Source organism: Macaca mulatta, chromosome 5 (genome assembly GCF_049350105.2).
Source record: "Macaca mulatta isolate MMU2019108-1 chromosome 5, T2T-MMU8v2.0, whole genome shotgun sequence".
NCBI classification, from domain to species: Eukaryota; Metazoa; Chordata; class Mammalia; order Primates; family Cercopithecidae; genus Macaca; species Macaca mulatta.
In genome coordinates, this window is record NC_133410.1 from 50,259,116 (window position 1) to 50,275,735 (window position 16,620).

Sequence of the window (16,620 nt, forward strand, 5' to 3'; positions counted from 1 at the left end):
GTCCTCTTGTGGAGCCGGAGGCGACGGTAGCATGGAGGGGGAGAGTACGTCGGCAGTGCTCTCGGGCTTTGTGCTCGGCGCACTCGCCTTCCAGCACCTCAACACGGACTCGGACACGGTGAGCCGAGGGACGGGGCGGGGTCCGGCGTGGCCTGGGGAGAGCCCTGCGCGCGGCCTGCCTCCCCGCTGTTGCCCCGGTCCCCCGCCCGCTCCCCCGACGCCGCCGCCCCTCCTCCCTGCCGTCGCGGCTCTGCCTTCTCTCCCCCTCAGCGGTCCCTAAGGTGCCTCGTGCCCACGAAGTCTTCTCCAGCATTAGCCCTCCCTCTGCTATCCTCCGTTGATTTCCCTTTTCCGACCAGTGTCCCACACGCTCCCGTCTTTCCTCGGCGCCCCTTTCGCTGTGGAAACTTGGGCGTGAAAAGATGGAAAGTTCATGGAGCGTCTTCCCGCTGCTCTGCGGAGCCTGCGGTAAACTTTCCGTTTCTCGCGACGTCCGACAGGCGTTTGCAAAGCCAGGCGGACTTTGTCAGGCAGAGCAGCGCCTGTGCGTGTTTGTTGAGATGGTAGGATGGTAAGGGAATAAAAATAGATGTTAGTGGATGGAACAGCTTAATCTGGTATATCAGATATCTTTTTATTTGCGTTATTAAATTTGTAAAACAGTTTTTAAAAGTACGTTGCCTATTTTCTAAAAGTTCTATGAAATTAAAGGAACACTGTAAAACGTTGAGCTCGGAAGTAGTTAATGTCCTGTAGTACTTTCAGTAACTTGCAGAAAGAACGTCTAAGCATCTAAAATAACCTCCCTGCTGTGTGGTACAATTCGGAGAATACCCTGCTGAACAATGCCTAGTAATTTCTGCTAAGTACATTTTAAGATAACAACACCTGTTTTACTCTCAAAATTGCCTTAATATAGGCCGGGCGCGGTGGCTCACGCCTGTAATTCCAGCACTTTGGGAGGCCGAGGTGGGTGGATCACCTGAACCCACGAGTTGGAGACCATCCGGGACAACCTAGTGAGACCCGGTCTCTACGAAATCTAAACACTACAAAATTGCTTTTTAGCACAATCCTAATAAAAGTCGGAATTGATATGTTTTATGTATATAATTTTAGATAACCTTACACATTAATACCTAATAAAAACAAATATATGACCATATAAAATATATGTGTAGCTGTGGAAATTATTTTGGAATGTCTTTAGTGTAGATAGAGTGGGACCTTAATTCCTCGGTAGCTGAAAGGATTAGCCCTTGGGAAATACCTGGGTGCTAAGGAGGCCCCTGTTTCTCAGATCTTTTTCCTAAAGTCTTTATAGGGTGCACTTGGGTTGCCCCTGCTTCCCTTCCCTGAGTTCGTCTTTGGGAGTATCAAAATCAAGAACACTAGATTCTGGATATCCCCCCGCGTGATTCCAGTAAAGACTCACATTATGGAAATAATCCTTTTTTACTTTTAGGGGAAAACATTATTAATTATTAAGAATATAAAATATTCCTGTAATCCCAGCAGTTTGGGAGGTGGAGGTAGGAGGATCATTTGAGCCCAGGAGTTCAAGACCGGCCTGGGCAACATAAGGAGACCTCATGTCTACAAAAAATTTTAAAAATTAGCCCGGTGTGGTGGCACATGCCTGTAGACCCAGCTACTTGGAAGGCTGAGGCGGGAGGATTGCTTTGAGCCCAGAAGGTCAAAGGAGCAGTGAGCAGTGATTGCACCACTGCACTCCAGCCTGGGTGACGACAGAGCTAGACCTCTTCTCAAAAAAAAAAAAAAAATATATATATATATATATATATATAATCTTCATTGTCAAGCACATTGGATCTTTAAGTGTACCTAGAGAAATTGAATTCTCCAAAACTCAGATGAATTACCACTGGGGTGGCAGAATACAAGTAGATTAAAAGAATTGGGCTCACAGCACTCCTTTTAGAAAAGAGACTCTGAAATTGAATTTTAATCTTTCACATTGTGCATGAGTTTTAATCAGAAAACACTAATCATGTCATTTCGTACCTTAGAAGCGTTCTGTAACTCCCAGAAGCACATGTGGTTAAATCCAGAGTAGTCATTCAGGGTGTCCCATTATTGGCTCGCTCTAATTTACCTTTGATTTCCTTCTGCTCCAAGGCATAGTGCTTTACTCATTCCTCGGTGTGTGCTCATTTCTGGCTTTAAGTCTTATATGCTTCCAAGTGTGCCGAGTTCTCCATGCTCTGCTTACACAAATACTGCCCACCGCTTTAGTCTAATCTGTACTTGCCTCCCCAGGGCCAACTCTAATTATTTCAGGCCAGGCTAATCTCTCCCTTCCTCTCCTCTTTATTTCTACTTTTTTTCTTTTGAGGCAGAGTTTCACTCTATGGCCTGGGTTGGAGTGCAGTGGCATGATCACAGCTCACTGCAGCCTCAACCTCCTGGGTTCAGGTGATCCCAAGTAGCTGGGACTACAGGCATGTGGCACCATGCCTAACTAATTTTTCTCGTATTTTTTGTACAAACGGAGTTTTACCCTGTTGCCCAGGCTAGTACTGAACTCGTGGGCTCAAACCATCTGCCCAGCTTAGGCTCCCAGTGCTAGAATTACAGGTGTGAGCCACCGTGCCTGGCCTCTTCTCATTTTTATTTAACTCTTCATCTTTCCCAAGTAAACTAGAAGCATCTCAGATCTTTCATGTGCCCCCCGACTGGTAGCACATACTTGTATACATAGTAAAATACTCAGAAAATACTGGTTAGTTAAGTGTCTGAACAGTAATTCTATCAGTGTATTCTATATACTGCCTCTTTATCTTCATAGGAAGGTTTTCTTCTTGGGGAAGTAAAAGGTGAAGCCAAGAATAGCATTACCGATTCCCAAATGGATGATGTTGAAGTTGTTTATACAATTGGTGAGTTATTTATTTCTCCTATATTTGAGTCATTTGTGTCTCCCATATTTGATAGTGTATGCTGAAAGGGGTCAGCATAAGTTATTGTTTTTAAATTAAGAAATATAGATGCTGGCCAAGGTGGCTCACACCTGTAATCCCAGCACTTTGGGAGGCTGAGGTGGATTACCTGAGGTCAGGAGTTCGAGACCAGCCTAGCCAACATGGTGAAACCCGTCTACTAAAAATATAAAAATTAGCCAAGTGTAGTGGTGCATGCCTATAATCCCAGTTACTTGGGAGGCTGAGGCCCAAGAATTGCTTGAACCCGAGAGGCAGAAGTTGCAGTGAGCCAAGATCGTGCCACTGCACTCCAGCCTGGGCAACAGAGCGAGACTCTGTCTCAAAAAAGAAAAATAAATTAAGAAATATATATTGATTTTAAAATAATTTAAAAGGACATGTTGTACTCATTTTGCAGTTAAAGTTATGGCCATGGACTGGTCTAAAGTAAGAAATAGTATGAGAGTTAGGAAGCAGATAAGATTACTGCCAGGGAAACAAGGATGAAACACTTGCTGTTTAGTTGGCAGGAAGATGACCCAGCAATAGGAAGACCAAGGAAAAAGATAAAATGTTAAATGCTGCAGAAAAGTTGGAAGATGAGAACTGAGAAAATGCAGTAATTGGATTATTAGATGACTGAAAACCCTCAGTAATTTCTGGAGTGTAATGGGGAAGAGACCAGGCTGCTAAGGGTTTGAAGGGTGGGTGGTAAAGCAGTTATAGCTGGTGGCAGCTTTTCTGTCAGGGAAAAGCAGGGGAGAAACTTTAAAATGTATAGGGAAAAAAATGTTTAAAAGAAATAAAATGTGCCGGGCGCGGTGGCTCACGCCTGTAATCCCAGCACTTTGGGAGGCCGAGGCGGGCGGATCACAAGGTCAGGAGATCGAGACCATCCTGGCTAACACTGTGAAACCCCGTCTCTACTAAAAATGCAAAAAATTAGCCGGGCGAGGCGGCGGGCGCCTGTAGTCCCAGCTACTCGGGAGGCTGAGGCAGGAGAATGGCGTGAACCCGGGAGGCGGAGCTTGCAGTGAGCCGAGATCGCGCCACTGCACTCCAGCCTGGGCGACTAAGCGAGACTCTGTCTCAAAAAAAAAAAAAAAAAAAAAAAAAAGAGAAATAAAATGTATAGGGAGTTTTCTGATTGTCTAACATAGTTTTTCTCTATATGTGTATATATATTTTTAAACAAAATTGGTAGTGTACCTTATAAAAGGTTTGGCATCATATTGTGTCATGTTCACTTTCCAGTGTTGCATAATGCATAATCCTCTACAATATCATTTTTCTTTTTTTTTTTTTGAGGCAGAGTCTCACTTTGTTTCCCAGCCTGGAGTGCAGTGGTGCGATCTCAGCTCACTGCAACCTCTGCCTCCAGGGTTCAAGCGATTCTCCTGCTTCAGCCTCCTGAGTATCTGGGATTACAGACGTGTGCCACCACGCCCAGCTAATTTTTTGTATTTTTATTAGAGATGAGGTTTCATCATGTCTCAAATTCCTAGGCTCAAGCAGTCCTCCTGTCATGGCCTCCCAAAATGTTGGGATTACAGGCATGAGCCGCTGTACTGGGCCCATCATTCTTTCTGCTGGCTGCATATGTCCTATTGTATAGATGTACCATAATTTATAATTTATTTAACCGTCTAAGAATGATTTTCTGTGTTTTTGTTAAACAGTATTACCATGAACATTTAGTATTGTACGTATCTTTGTGCCTTTGAGTGTATATTTGAAAGTCACATTCCTGGAGGTAGACTAGCTGATTGCCTTTTGGAAAACTTAGGCCATTTTAGGCTTCTCCACAGTATCTAAAAGTGCCTAGGTCCCCATACTCCTTATTTTTTTTTGAAATGGAGCCTCACTCTGTCACCCAGGCTGGAGTGCAGTGGTGGGATCCCAGCTCACTGCAACCTCTGCTTCCCGGGTTCAAGTGATTCTCCCTGCCTCAGCCTCCTGAGTAGCTGGAATTACAGGTGACTGCCACCATACCCAGCTAATGTTTGTATTTTTAGTAGAGACAGGGTTTCACCATGTTGGCCAAGCTGGTCTCGAACTCCTGACCTCAGGTGATCCGCCCGCACCGGCCTCCCAAAGTGCTGGGATTACAGGCCTGAGCCACCATGCCCGGCCCCCATGCTCTTGCCAACACTAGGTATTATCAAATCTTTTAATCGTTGCCAATTTGATAAGTGAAAAAATAGCATTTTAATTTGCATTTTGTAATTACAAAAGAGGTTAAGTATTTTTTCACACTTTTTACTTTTTTTCTTGGCCTTTTTATTTGAAAAGGATAGGCCTATCCTATTCTTTGGCTGCATTTGTACTATTTTGCTTTTAGTGATTTGTAATCACATTACTTAAGGAAACTGGGCTTTTGTCATATGTTTTATACATATGCTAATGCAGTTTATAATTTTTTTTCTGCCAACAAATACTTTAATGAGAACCGAGGTCTATAACATATATAGCAGTAACCACCCTGGCCTATGCCTTCTGCTCTAGCCCAAGTCTGGGGCCCAACCAATTACATTTAACCCACATTTGGAAAGCAGGCCATTTTCAGTGTCATCCGTCAGTATCCATCTTCATAGAACGTACCAATCTGAGGCTAGAGTGTCAATGTTAACACTTTCTCTCAGGGAAAAGTTAACATGGTAACCCAAACATATAAATAACTTTGAACCATCCTACTGTTCTTCCATCAGGAGGCCCTTAGGAGACCAACAGTTTGGTAAACACTTAAAACTTTGCCAAAATACATTAGAACACGGGAAAAGGGAAAAGCAGTAGAAAGGCTGGCAGGGCTGGGCTCACATATAATTCAGTCCTTAGAGTTAAAGCCTCTTGAGCTGCTCATATGTAATTTAAAAAATAATGTTCCAGGGTCCAAGCCGAAGCCACTTTGGCCAAAATCCTTTATAGAGTGCAAAAAAGCCCTCATGTTTCCACATCTTTAAAATACCATCCAAAGTACACTTACAGAGATCCACATATCCCACGATTGCCCTCTGGTTCATCATACGAGTGCCTACCACATCACCCGGATTAGAGGCAAGAGCTCCAGCTAAACTACACGTAAAGCTGGAAACAAAGCAAGTTAAAGTTGTGTCTTCCATCATTCCTGACAATATTAAATACTTCTTAGTAATATCATAGACTGTAGCTCTACTCCCACAACGATGGCAGCATGCTCAACAGTTGGAACCACACCGCTCCACAGAGCCCTGGTGCCTTTCTGTTGGTACATATCAATGAAGCTGCCAATCATGTTCCCTTGGAACAGACTTCCTTGAGCCTGCATTCGAATCTTTAGAACATCGGTGGGATTGGCTATATTGGAAAATACCACTCCTGACACCACCCCACAGATCATGTTAATTGAAAGAGTTTCATCTTCTAAACGTTCTACAAATAATTGCTTCAAGCTTTGGTAAATCCCAATTTTAATGGTGCCATATGATGCTTGTCTTCGCAAACAGAAGCAATTCCTTAATACAGAGCCAATACACCTTCCTCTTTGTAGATCCAAAACAAAGCTTGAAACATCCGTCTATATTTTATTTCTTTGAAACAGACATCAATGCTTTGGCCTTGAACCTACCTGAAGTGTGTTTTGGTAAGGTCCATGGGGAATGTTCCAAACTCAGCAATGATAGAGGCAAGGCCGCCATATACAAAGGGTTTCCAATTCAGATCAGGCATCTCTTGGCTGTGGTACTTTGCTGCTGCTGCTCAGGTTCATCAGGCGACTGGGAAACTGAGGCTCCCACAGTCAGAAATGCCACTGCAGTGCCAACCCGGAAGCATTGAAACCCTGTAGTTTATAATTTTACTGTAGTTTTTTTTTTTTTGGTTCAGACACTTGAGTTTTAAAAGCAAGCCCTTTATAGCAATACAAGATTATTTTTTAAAAATTAAAAAATAAAAGCAAGCCCTTAGAGCGTATTTTTTTCCCCCTAATTGAAATTAGCGTGCCACCCAAAGTGTCTAACATAGTTCTAGGCATTCGATTTAATTAAGCAAATGTTTACTGAGCAACTACATTGTGGTATTAGGTACAGTGCTAAGCTCTAAGGTATTTGCTCAAATTATTTTAAATGTTGGATTATCACAGATGTTTAAACACGTAAAATCCAACATCAACATATTATTCCATTGCTTTGGTTAAGAAGATTTTCATCATTTTAAATTCCTTTAACAGGTGATTTTATTAATTGGGTAAATTTAGAGCACAGCATTTTTAGAACTCAGTGAAAATGTGGCAACTTTGAATTTATCTTTTGTGTTGGACTTGTTAGACCATTATTTAGAGGAAATATAGCATTGTGGTTCCAGGTGAGGTTCTGGGTTTTGAACTCTGGCCCTACCACTGGATTGGGCAAGCCACTTGTCTCTCTCTGCCTGTTATATCATCTTTGAAAGGGGAATAATGATAGTATATGTCTCAGATTTGTTGTGAGGATAAACATCAGATGATCAGTGGTGAGATACTTCCTGGCATGAGGTAAAGGTTCAATATGCAGTATTCAAATGATTGTGAATTGAATTAATGTAATCATAACTAAAAAATCCTTTTCTTCCAGACGTTCAGAAATATATTCCATGCTATCAGCTTTTTAGGTAAGTAGTAGTGCTAGTAAGTAAATGATCCATTGTGAAAATTACTCTCTGCAAGTGAAATAGTTTTTAAAACTAACAGATTATCTTAGTTATCACCTATACATGGTGGTACTGAGTAGAATGGAAAGGTTTTTTTTTTTGTTTTTTGTTTTTTTTTTTTTTTGAGACGGAGTCTCGCTCTGTGGCCCAGGCTGGAGTGCAGTGGCGCGATCTCGGCTCACTGCAAGCTCCGCCTCCCGGGTTCCCGCCATTCTCCTGCCTCAGCCTCCCGAGTAGCTGGGACTACAGGCGCCCGCCACCTCGCCCGGCTAGTTTTTGTATTTTTTAGTAGAGACGGGGTTTCACCGTGTTAGCCAGGATGGTCTCGATCTCCTGACCTCGTGATCCGCCCGTCTCGGCCTCCCAAAGTGCTGGGATTACAGGCTTGAGCCACCGCGCCCGGCCTGGAAAGGTTTTTTTAAATAGCTGAAAAAAATCACTTGTGTATTGTCCACCCTAGTAGTTCTTTCTCTGTATTTATATTACTTTAAGCTGATCTTCATTACCTTTCCCAAGCACCAGTTTACCTTGAGAATTGCTTTTCCTTCTCACACCCAGTCACCTCATTGCATATTATAAACTCAGTAAATGAAGTGTTCTTGTACATCATCAATAGCAGCCCTTTTTTCTATCCTTTTATTTCAGCATATTTTAGCAACTGGTTCCTTATTTATATTTTTTAGTGTTATCTTTTATCTGTTAGCTGGTCATGTTCTTTGTTTTTCTTTTTGAGACAGGGTCTCACTCTGTCACTCAGGCTGGAGTGCAGTGGCGTGAACACAACTCACTGTAGCCTTCATCTTCTGCGCTCAGGTGACCCTCTCCACCTCAGCCTCCCAAGTAGCTGGGACCACAGGCACCAGCCACCACACTCGGCTGATTTTTGTATTTTGGTAGAGACAGGGTTTTGTCATGTTGCTCAGGCTGGTCTCAAACTCCTGGACTCAAGCCATCCTCCTTCCTCGGCTTCCCAGAGTACTGGGATTACAGGCGTGAGCCACTGCACTCAGCTGGTTATGTTCTTTAACCTGTTTCCTATTGCTTTTCTAGGATGAACGCTTGCACTCAGTCCTACAGATAGTCATAGTACTGTTAACTCTAATACATTATGTATTTTTTAGCTTTTTATTGAGTATAGCGTACACGTAGAAAAGTACACAAATAAATGAATTTTCACAAAGCAAACACATGTAATCATGTAACCATAGCAATGTGTAATTTTAATGAAATAGTTTTATGATTTATATAAACTATGCAAGAAAAATCAGCACAAACAGCCTGGGCAACGTGGTGAAACACTGTCTGCACTAAAAATACAAAAATTAGCCAGGAGTGATAGCATGCGTCTGTAGTCCCAGCTACTGGGGAGGCTGAGGCAGGAGGATCACTTGAACTCAGGAGACAGAGGCTGCAGTGAGCTGAGGTCATGCCACTGCACTCCAGCCTGGGTGACAGAGGAAGACCCTGTCTCCAAAAAAAAAAAAAGAAAAAGAAAAAGATCAGCATAACTATCTTACAGACTACGTACTATACACATCTTTAAAGTTATGTAAGAATTACAGTGGAGCATATGGTTAAGGTGAGAAATAACTGTAGGAGGAGAGCAGAAAAAAGGAGCTTAGCGTGGTCTTAAACTGCTATACCAAGAAAAGGTATAGCTTCTACACTGCCTTATGTGTAATGGATATGCAAAAATATTTGTTAGATAACTGAGGAACTCTTAGTGGAGACTCATAAAAAGGACTTTATTGAAGGATCTTCTGGACCAACAAAGGATTTAAAGGAGGAGCAAAAAGTGATTCAGTACCTTTTTCAACCACATTAATAATTAGACTAACTTAATAGAGGCTGAGACGTGAAGAAACCATCTATTTCAGTGATGAGAAACCAATGCCTGAGTCTTTTAGCTCTTACAGGATTAAAGCAGAGTGGAAAGGCATTAGGAGAGGCATGTGAAATACTTCTCATTGAGAGGGTAACTGCATATGTCATTAAACAACACAATAATGGGCCTGAAAAGTTCATGATTTAACCAAGGCCACAGATCTAGTTAATGGCAGGGCAAAAATTAGAAGAATAAGGATTTCTTGAGCTCTAATCCAGCATCATACTATGCAGTTTCTTCCTCTTCCTGCTCTGATACAGAGGTTGCTAAAATAGAGCCCCATGATGTATTTTTATATAGCCCTCAATCTGAGACTGTTTACTACTGTTTTTTTTTTTTTTTTTTTTTTTTTTGAGACAGAGTCTTGCTCTGTCGCCAGGCTGGCGTGCAGTGGCGCAGTCTTGGCTCACTGCAACCTCTGCCTCCTGGGTCCAAGTGATTCTCCTGCCTCAGCCTCCAAGTAGCTGGGACTGTAGGCGGGTGCCACCATGCCTGGCTAATTTTTTTGTATTTTTAGTAGAGACAAAGTTTCACCATGTTGGCCAGGATGGTCTTGATCTTTTGACCCCGTGATCCGCCCGCCTCGGCCTCCCAAAGTGCTAGGATTACAGGTGTGAGACACCCATGCCTGGCCTTGTTTACTATGTTTTTTAAGGGTTGTAAAAAAGGAGGAAAAATATGCAATAGAGACTGGATGTGGCTGTCAAAGCCTGAAATATTTTCTATACGATCCTTTACAGAAAGTGTGTTAACCCTGCACTAAATACATTGTGATGCAGACTTTTCCACTGAAATACACTGATTTGGTTACCTCAGAAATCTGGAGGAAGTACCTCCAAAATAGCCTACTGAAACTTAGTGTATGGATGGATAGATAGAGTTTTTTTTCTTTCTTTCTTTTTTTTTAGACAAGGTCTCTGTTGCCCAGGCTAGAATGCAGTGCTGTGATCTCAGTTCACTGCAACCTCCCAACTCCAAGGTTCAAGCGATTCTCCCACTTCAGCCTCATGAGTAGCTGGGACCACAGGTGTGCACCGCCACACCTGGCTTTTTTTTTCTTTTTTGTATTTGTAGAGATGGGGGTTTGCCATGTTGGCCAGGCTGGTTTCAAACTCCTGACCTCAAGTGATCCACCCACCTCAGCCTCCCAAAGTGCTGGGATTATAGGCGTGAGCCACTGTGCCCAGCTTCTGAAACTTAAAGTCACTTTTTAAAAAATTATGCAGGTGGGTCACGTCTATAATTCCAGCACTTTGGAAGGTGAGGTGGCTGAATCACTTGAGCTCAGGGAGTTGGAGACCAGCCTGGGTAACATGGCGAAACTGCCTCTCTACAAAAAATACAAAACAATTAGCGCGGTGTGTTGGCGTGCCTGTAGTCTCAGTTTCTAGGGAGGGTGAGGTGAAAGGATTGCTTGTGAGCCGAGATCCAGCCCAGGTGACAGAGCGAGACCATGTCTCAAAAAAAATTATGCAGTTTGACATGACTTCTGCATGATACATCAGTTTCTACATAAAATGCCACCCCATTCATCTTCTCCCCAGAAACTTCACATAAACCTAGTGCTTCCACAGATGATGTGCACTGTTATCCTGTTGCTAATCTTACCCTAATATACTGCTTTATGCTCGGATTTGAGCTCAGAAGTGGACCATTCTAGGGAAATATAGGAATAAATTCTTGTATTTAGAGAATAATTTCTTGTATTTTGATATTGGAACTGTAAGTAGGCAAATACTGGAAATACAATTAGATGACAGAGTCTGCTCTGTTGCCCAGGCTGGAGTGCAGTAGAGCCATCTCATCTCACTGGAAACTCTGCCTCCCAGGCTCAGGTGATCCTCCCACCTCGCTCCCTCTAGAAACTGGGGCTACAGGCACACACCACCACGCCCCAGCTAATTTTTGTATTTTTTTGTAGACAGGGTTTTGCCACATTGCCCAGGTTGGTCTTGAACTTCTGGGCTTGAGCCATCCACCCCCCTCAGCCTCCCAAAGTGCTGGAATTACAAGTGTGAGCCACTGTGCCCTGGCAAAAATTATTTATAAAGGATTTTGTATAACATATTTAACCATCATAGAAAATATTGTTGATCTTAATGAATGGTAAAAAGAAGAAAATATTATTTGCAGTCTCTGTTATTGGAAGAGAAAGAAAGCTGGAAGTAGACTCTTTTATCTTTTAATTCTTCCTACATCTTGGATATTCCAGCTCCTGAACAAAGACTACTATTCTAAACCAAACAAAACCTATTCCCTTCCCCCAGCCCAAAAAACCCAGCCACCTCCTAAAATACATAGCTTTTGTAACTAGCAGTGAATAATAAATTGACCTTTTGTTATTGTGCTTCATTACTGGTTATACATTCTTTCATATGTATCAATGTTGTAAAAAATATAAATGAGTAAACTGAATGAATTGTGAACCGGCTATGTGAACTTACATTATAATACCTGTATTTCATGGATAGTTTATTGTTTTAGGTTAAAAAAAAAAAAAAGATTCCCAAAACTTGTCTCCTAAGTTACACCTTTTTCCTTTTCATTGCTTTATGGACTTTATGTTTCTACCACTTTAAGTCAGTTAATTTGAGAACTTTCTCTACTATTTGTTTTAGGACTTCATCTGACGAGCAAATAGGTATATGGGCTTTGGGTATTGGGTTAGGAATAACTAAAATTTAAAATACTAATAAAATTATTTATATTTTTAGCATATTTGAAATACCTTTAATTTTGGCTTTTACAGCTTTTATAATTCTTCAGGTGAAGTAAACGAGCAAGCACTGAAGAAAATATTATCAAATGTCAAAAAGGTATTCTCTAATTTATCTTTCCTTTTTTTGGTATTACTTGCTTTGTTTTTGGTTCTTAAAAACACACAGTACTTTGACAGAATTTTTAAGCAGTGTTTGACACCATGGTATCCTGTAAAGTCGGTAAGAAAAGGTTTGTTCTTCCCAGAAATTCAAAGCGGTTGCTCTGAAAATAAAATTAGTAATTAAAAATATTAATTTTGTTCTCATCCTTTGACTAATATAATTAACATTTATCTCTTTCTCTTGTGTTTCCACCATACCCCTTCCCGCTACCATTTATTCTGTGACCTAATCAGTTCTGTTATTTTACTTGGCTGTAGTTTTTTGGGTTTTTTTGCTTTGTTTTTTTGAGATGGAGTCTTGGCTTTGTCACCCAGGCTGTAGTGCAGTGGCATGATCTCGGCTCACTACAACCTCTGCCTCCTGTGTTCAAGCGATTCTCCTGCCTCAGCCTCCCGAGTAGCTGGGATTACAGGCACTCACCACCACACACTGTGCCTGGCCTCAGTTATTATTTTTGATAGATACTGCAGGGATGTTTCCTATATAGCACTGAATTTGGATCCTCTACAACATACTTCATGTTTGGTTAAAAGTTGTTGAATGATCAAAATGGATTTTTCCCCCAAATACAAAATTTTTTCAAGGCACTACTTTTTCTCTTAAAACTTTGATTTGAAAATAAAAATAGATTAATTGAAAGATGTTTCTTGGCTGGGCGCGGTGGCTCACGCCTTTAATCCCAATACTTTGGTTGGCTGAGGAGGGTAGATCACAAGGTCAGGAGTTCCAGACCAGCCTGACCAACGTGGTGAAACCCCGTCTCTACTAAAAATAAAAAAAAATAAAAAAATAAAAAAAAGCTGGGTGTGGTGGCGCATGCCTGTAATCCCAGCTACTCAGGAGGCAGAGGCAGGAGAATCAGTTGAACCCGGGAGGCAGAGGTTGCAGTGAGCTGAGATCATGCCATTGCACTCCAGCCTGGGCAACAGAGCCAGACTCTGTCTCAAAAAACGAAAAAAAAAGATGTTTCTTTCAAAAAATGTGTTTGGCTGAAAATGATTGTTCCCCCCCCCCAATCAATTTGAGTATTTAAAAATGTACCTATAAAAATACCTTATTTTTAAAAACTAATTTTAATTTCCTCAATTTAAATGTGCAGATATAAAATTTAGTTGCTGAAACTCATAGATCTATAAGCAAAGTGGTTGGTGTTCTCTTTGTCTTAAGTAAAGGAGAATTATTTTCCGAGTTAAAAAAAGGTCTAGTAATATAAACACATTTGCTTAGTATGTTGTAGTTTACAAAACCCTTTAATCTGATCTTAATCTTGAAACCAATTTTGTCAGGTAGGTGATATCATTCCCATATAAATTTTAGGTAAAAGCTGTAGGGTTCAGTTTAACTTATTTAACAAACCAAGTGTCCATCCAGGCAATTAATTTGTTTTCAGGGAGTGATTGCCTTTTAAGTGAATCATTGGCATTGATATTTTTTTCATTTAAATTTTGACTAAAGATTAAGATTGCAAGATAGCAAATGCCATAAAAGAAACTACAGGAAGTCAAGAATTTACTTCTCCCTTTTAATCTATATTGATCAAAATTATACGCTTTTAAATGAATGGAAAGTAAGTCAGTTTGTATATTTTTTTAAGCATATGATTAAGTGTATTCTTTGTTTATATATGCCCAAAATCTTTCTAAATATTAAGAAAACCATTTTAAGGTTGTTTATTTTATTTAATTATAGTAGTAAGACATATTGTAACTATTAAGATGTACATTCTTTTTTTTTTCTGTATTTCAGAATGTGGTAGGTTGGTACAAATTCCGTCGTCATTCAGATCAGATCATGACGTTTAGAGAGAGGCTGCTTCACAAAAACTTGCAGGAGCATTTTTCAAACCAAGACCTTGTTTTTCTGCTATTAACACCAAGTATAATAACAGAAAGCTGCTCTACTCATCGACTGGAACATTCCTTATATAAACCTCAAAAAGGGTAAATGTTGGCCAGTCATTGGCTGTATTAAACTAATAGAAAAATATATCTAGTATTTAGTAGTTTTTGCAGCTTACAAAGTGTTCTCATATATTGTCGCATCAGATTGTCACAATAACCCTCAGAAGTAGATCTTACCATCTGTTACTTTATAGGTGGGAAAATAATGGTCAGATAAGGAAATTAGAAGCCTAGTGTGGAATGATGACTTGTATTCTGGCACTGAAGATTTGCTCTTATTTACTATTTAAGGTGGAAAAAAACTTTATATTGATTGATAAAGGGTATAATTTAGAATTTAAGCCTAGATACTTGAGTAGCTTTTCTATAACTGAGCAAAGAAACAAAGTAGCTCTTGATGGTCCACTAAAATGAGTCTAACCAGGGACTCCCTATAGGTTGTATATAGTAAACTACATTTTCATAGAATATGAGAATTACATTAAAAGAGTACCAACTAAGAATAATTTTATTGTTCATGGAAGATAGGGTAAATCTCAATGTTAATACTGCCTTATTTACACATGTACTAATCCAAGGAGCCATTAAACTGCTTTTCCACACCATTATACTAAGCACATTTCACAGCTTTACATGTCACCTGGGCCCAGTGTGGTGACTCACACCTGTAATCCCAGCACTTGGGAGGCCAAGGCAGTAGGATCACTGAGCAACATAAGGAGACCTCATCTCTACAAAAAACTTAAAAATTAGTCGTGTGTGGTGATGGGCACCTGTAGTCCCAGCTACTTGGGAGGCTGACGCAAGAGGATTGCTTGAGCCCGGGAGGTTGAAGCTGCATTATTGAGCCATGATTGCACCACTCCATTGTAGCCTGGGAGACAGAGTGAGACGCTGTCTCAAAAAAAAAAAAAAAAAAGCAGTTGTCTCAAGTCAGTAAATTCTATTTTGGATAAGCAGTAAAGAATGGGTTTTGGGGAGCATATTTTTTAAATCTTGTAGGGGACAAGTAGTCTATTCTAGCAGGTAGATACTAATCTTTCTTTTCATTCTAAATTTATAAAGTTTTATTTTGTCAGACTTTTTCACAGGGTACCTTTAGTGGTTGCCAATCTGGGCATGTCTGAACAACTAGGTTATAAAACTGTATCAGGTTCCTGTATGTCCACTGGTTTTAGCCGAGCAGTACAAACACACAGGTAAGATTCAACTGCTTTCTCACAAAACTTCTATTCACCTTTGAAATTAATTTTCTTATTTCTCAAACAACAGCAGAATAAAAATGAAAGGGAAAACTAATCCATTACTCAAGTAAACTAGGCTGTTTTTTTTTTTTTTTTTTTTTGAGACGGAGTCTCGCTCTGTCGCCCAGGCTGGAGTGCAGTGGCACGATCTCGGCTCACTGCAAGCTCCGCCTCCTGGGCTCATGCCATTCTCCTGCCTCAGCCTCCCGAGTAGCTGGGACTACAGTCACCCGCCACTACACCCCGGTAATTTTTATTTATTTTTATTTTTTTATTTTTTTGTATTTTTTTTTTAGTAGAGACGGGGTTTCACTGTGTTAGCCAGGATGGTCTTGATCTCCTGACCTCGTGATCCGCCCGCCTCGGCCTCCCAAAGTGCTGGGATTACAGGTGTGAGCCACCGCACCTGGCCAACTAGGCTGTTTTTACCTTCCTCATCCCCTCCTGTTAGTGCTTGTCTACTTACAAGATACAAAAAAGGTGGTGGTTAGTCCAGGCATGGTGGCTCACACCTGCAATCCCAGCACTTTGGGAGGCTGAGGCAGGAGGATCTCTTGAGCTTAGGAGTTGGAAACTAGCCTGGGCAACACAGTGAAACCCCATCTCTACAAAAGAAATTTAAAAAAAAAAGTACTGGGAGGAGCTTGTTGCATATCCTGTTAATTTTAGCGTATCTATTCTAGGTGAGAATAAGTATATAGCCTAAAAATTATAATTTTCTAAGGCAGTGGTTCAGATTAAAGGCTTCGAAATTAGATATTTGTAAAAATCAGACTTCACCCAAGACTTACTCATACTATAGGCTGCTTAGATATAACTTTCTTTGTGGCCATTAAAGAAGTAATGTCAAAAACAGCAATACTGGTAGTATAGGATACCTACTAGAGTGTAAACTTCGAGATTAAGGGGTTAGGTTTTACTTACTTACTTTTGTGTCCCCACAGTGCTACCAGTTTAAAAACTGAATACCATATTTCTTTGATTCTGAGGTACACATTTTCCTGTTTTTTTTTTTTTTTTTTTTTTGAGACGGAGTTTTGCTCATGTTGCCCAGGCTGGGGTGTAATGGCATGATTTCAGCTCACTGCAGTCTCTGCCTCCCAG

At 40.8% G+C, this 16,620-nt stretch overlaps 1 protein-coding gene and 1 pseudogene across 3 annotated transcripts in view; one reads left to right on the forward strand and one right to left on the reverse strand.

Moving 5' to 3' along the window:
• The window catches only part of ABRAXAS1 (abraxas 1, BRCA1 A complex subunit), a 24,485-nt gene continuing 7,865 nt past the window's right edge, over positions 1-16,620 (forward strand). The window contains exons 1-6 of one of the 3 annotated variants that reach the window (XM_078003412.1): positions 1-118; positions 2,810-2,900; positions 4,255-7,565; positions 12,239-12,305; positions 14,118-14,311; positions 15,352-15,471. In XM_078003412.1, the coding sequence (XP_077859538.1) occupies positions 14,163-14,311; positions 15,352-15,471 (269 nt within the window). In that variant the 5' untranslated portion in view covers positions 1-118; positions 2,810-2,900; positions 4,255-7,565; positions 12,239-12,305; positions 14,118-14,162. The remainder of the gene's footprint in view (positions 119-2,809; positions 2,901-4,254; positions 7,566-12,238; positions 12,306-14,117; positions 14,312-15,351; positions 15,472-16,620) is intronic. The other 2 variants (XM_015138386.3, XM_028848454.2) reach the window with 2 other exon arrangements.
• LOC100423264 (brain mitochondrial carrier protein 1 pseudogene) lies at positions 5,780-6,647 on the reverse strand (annotated as a pseudogene).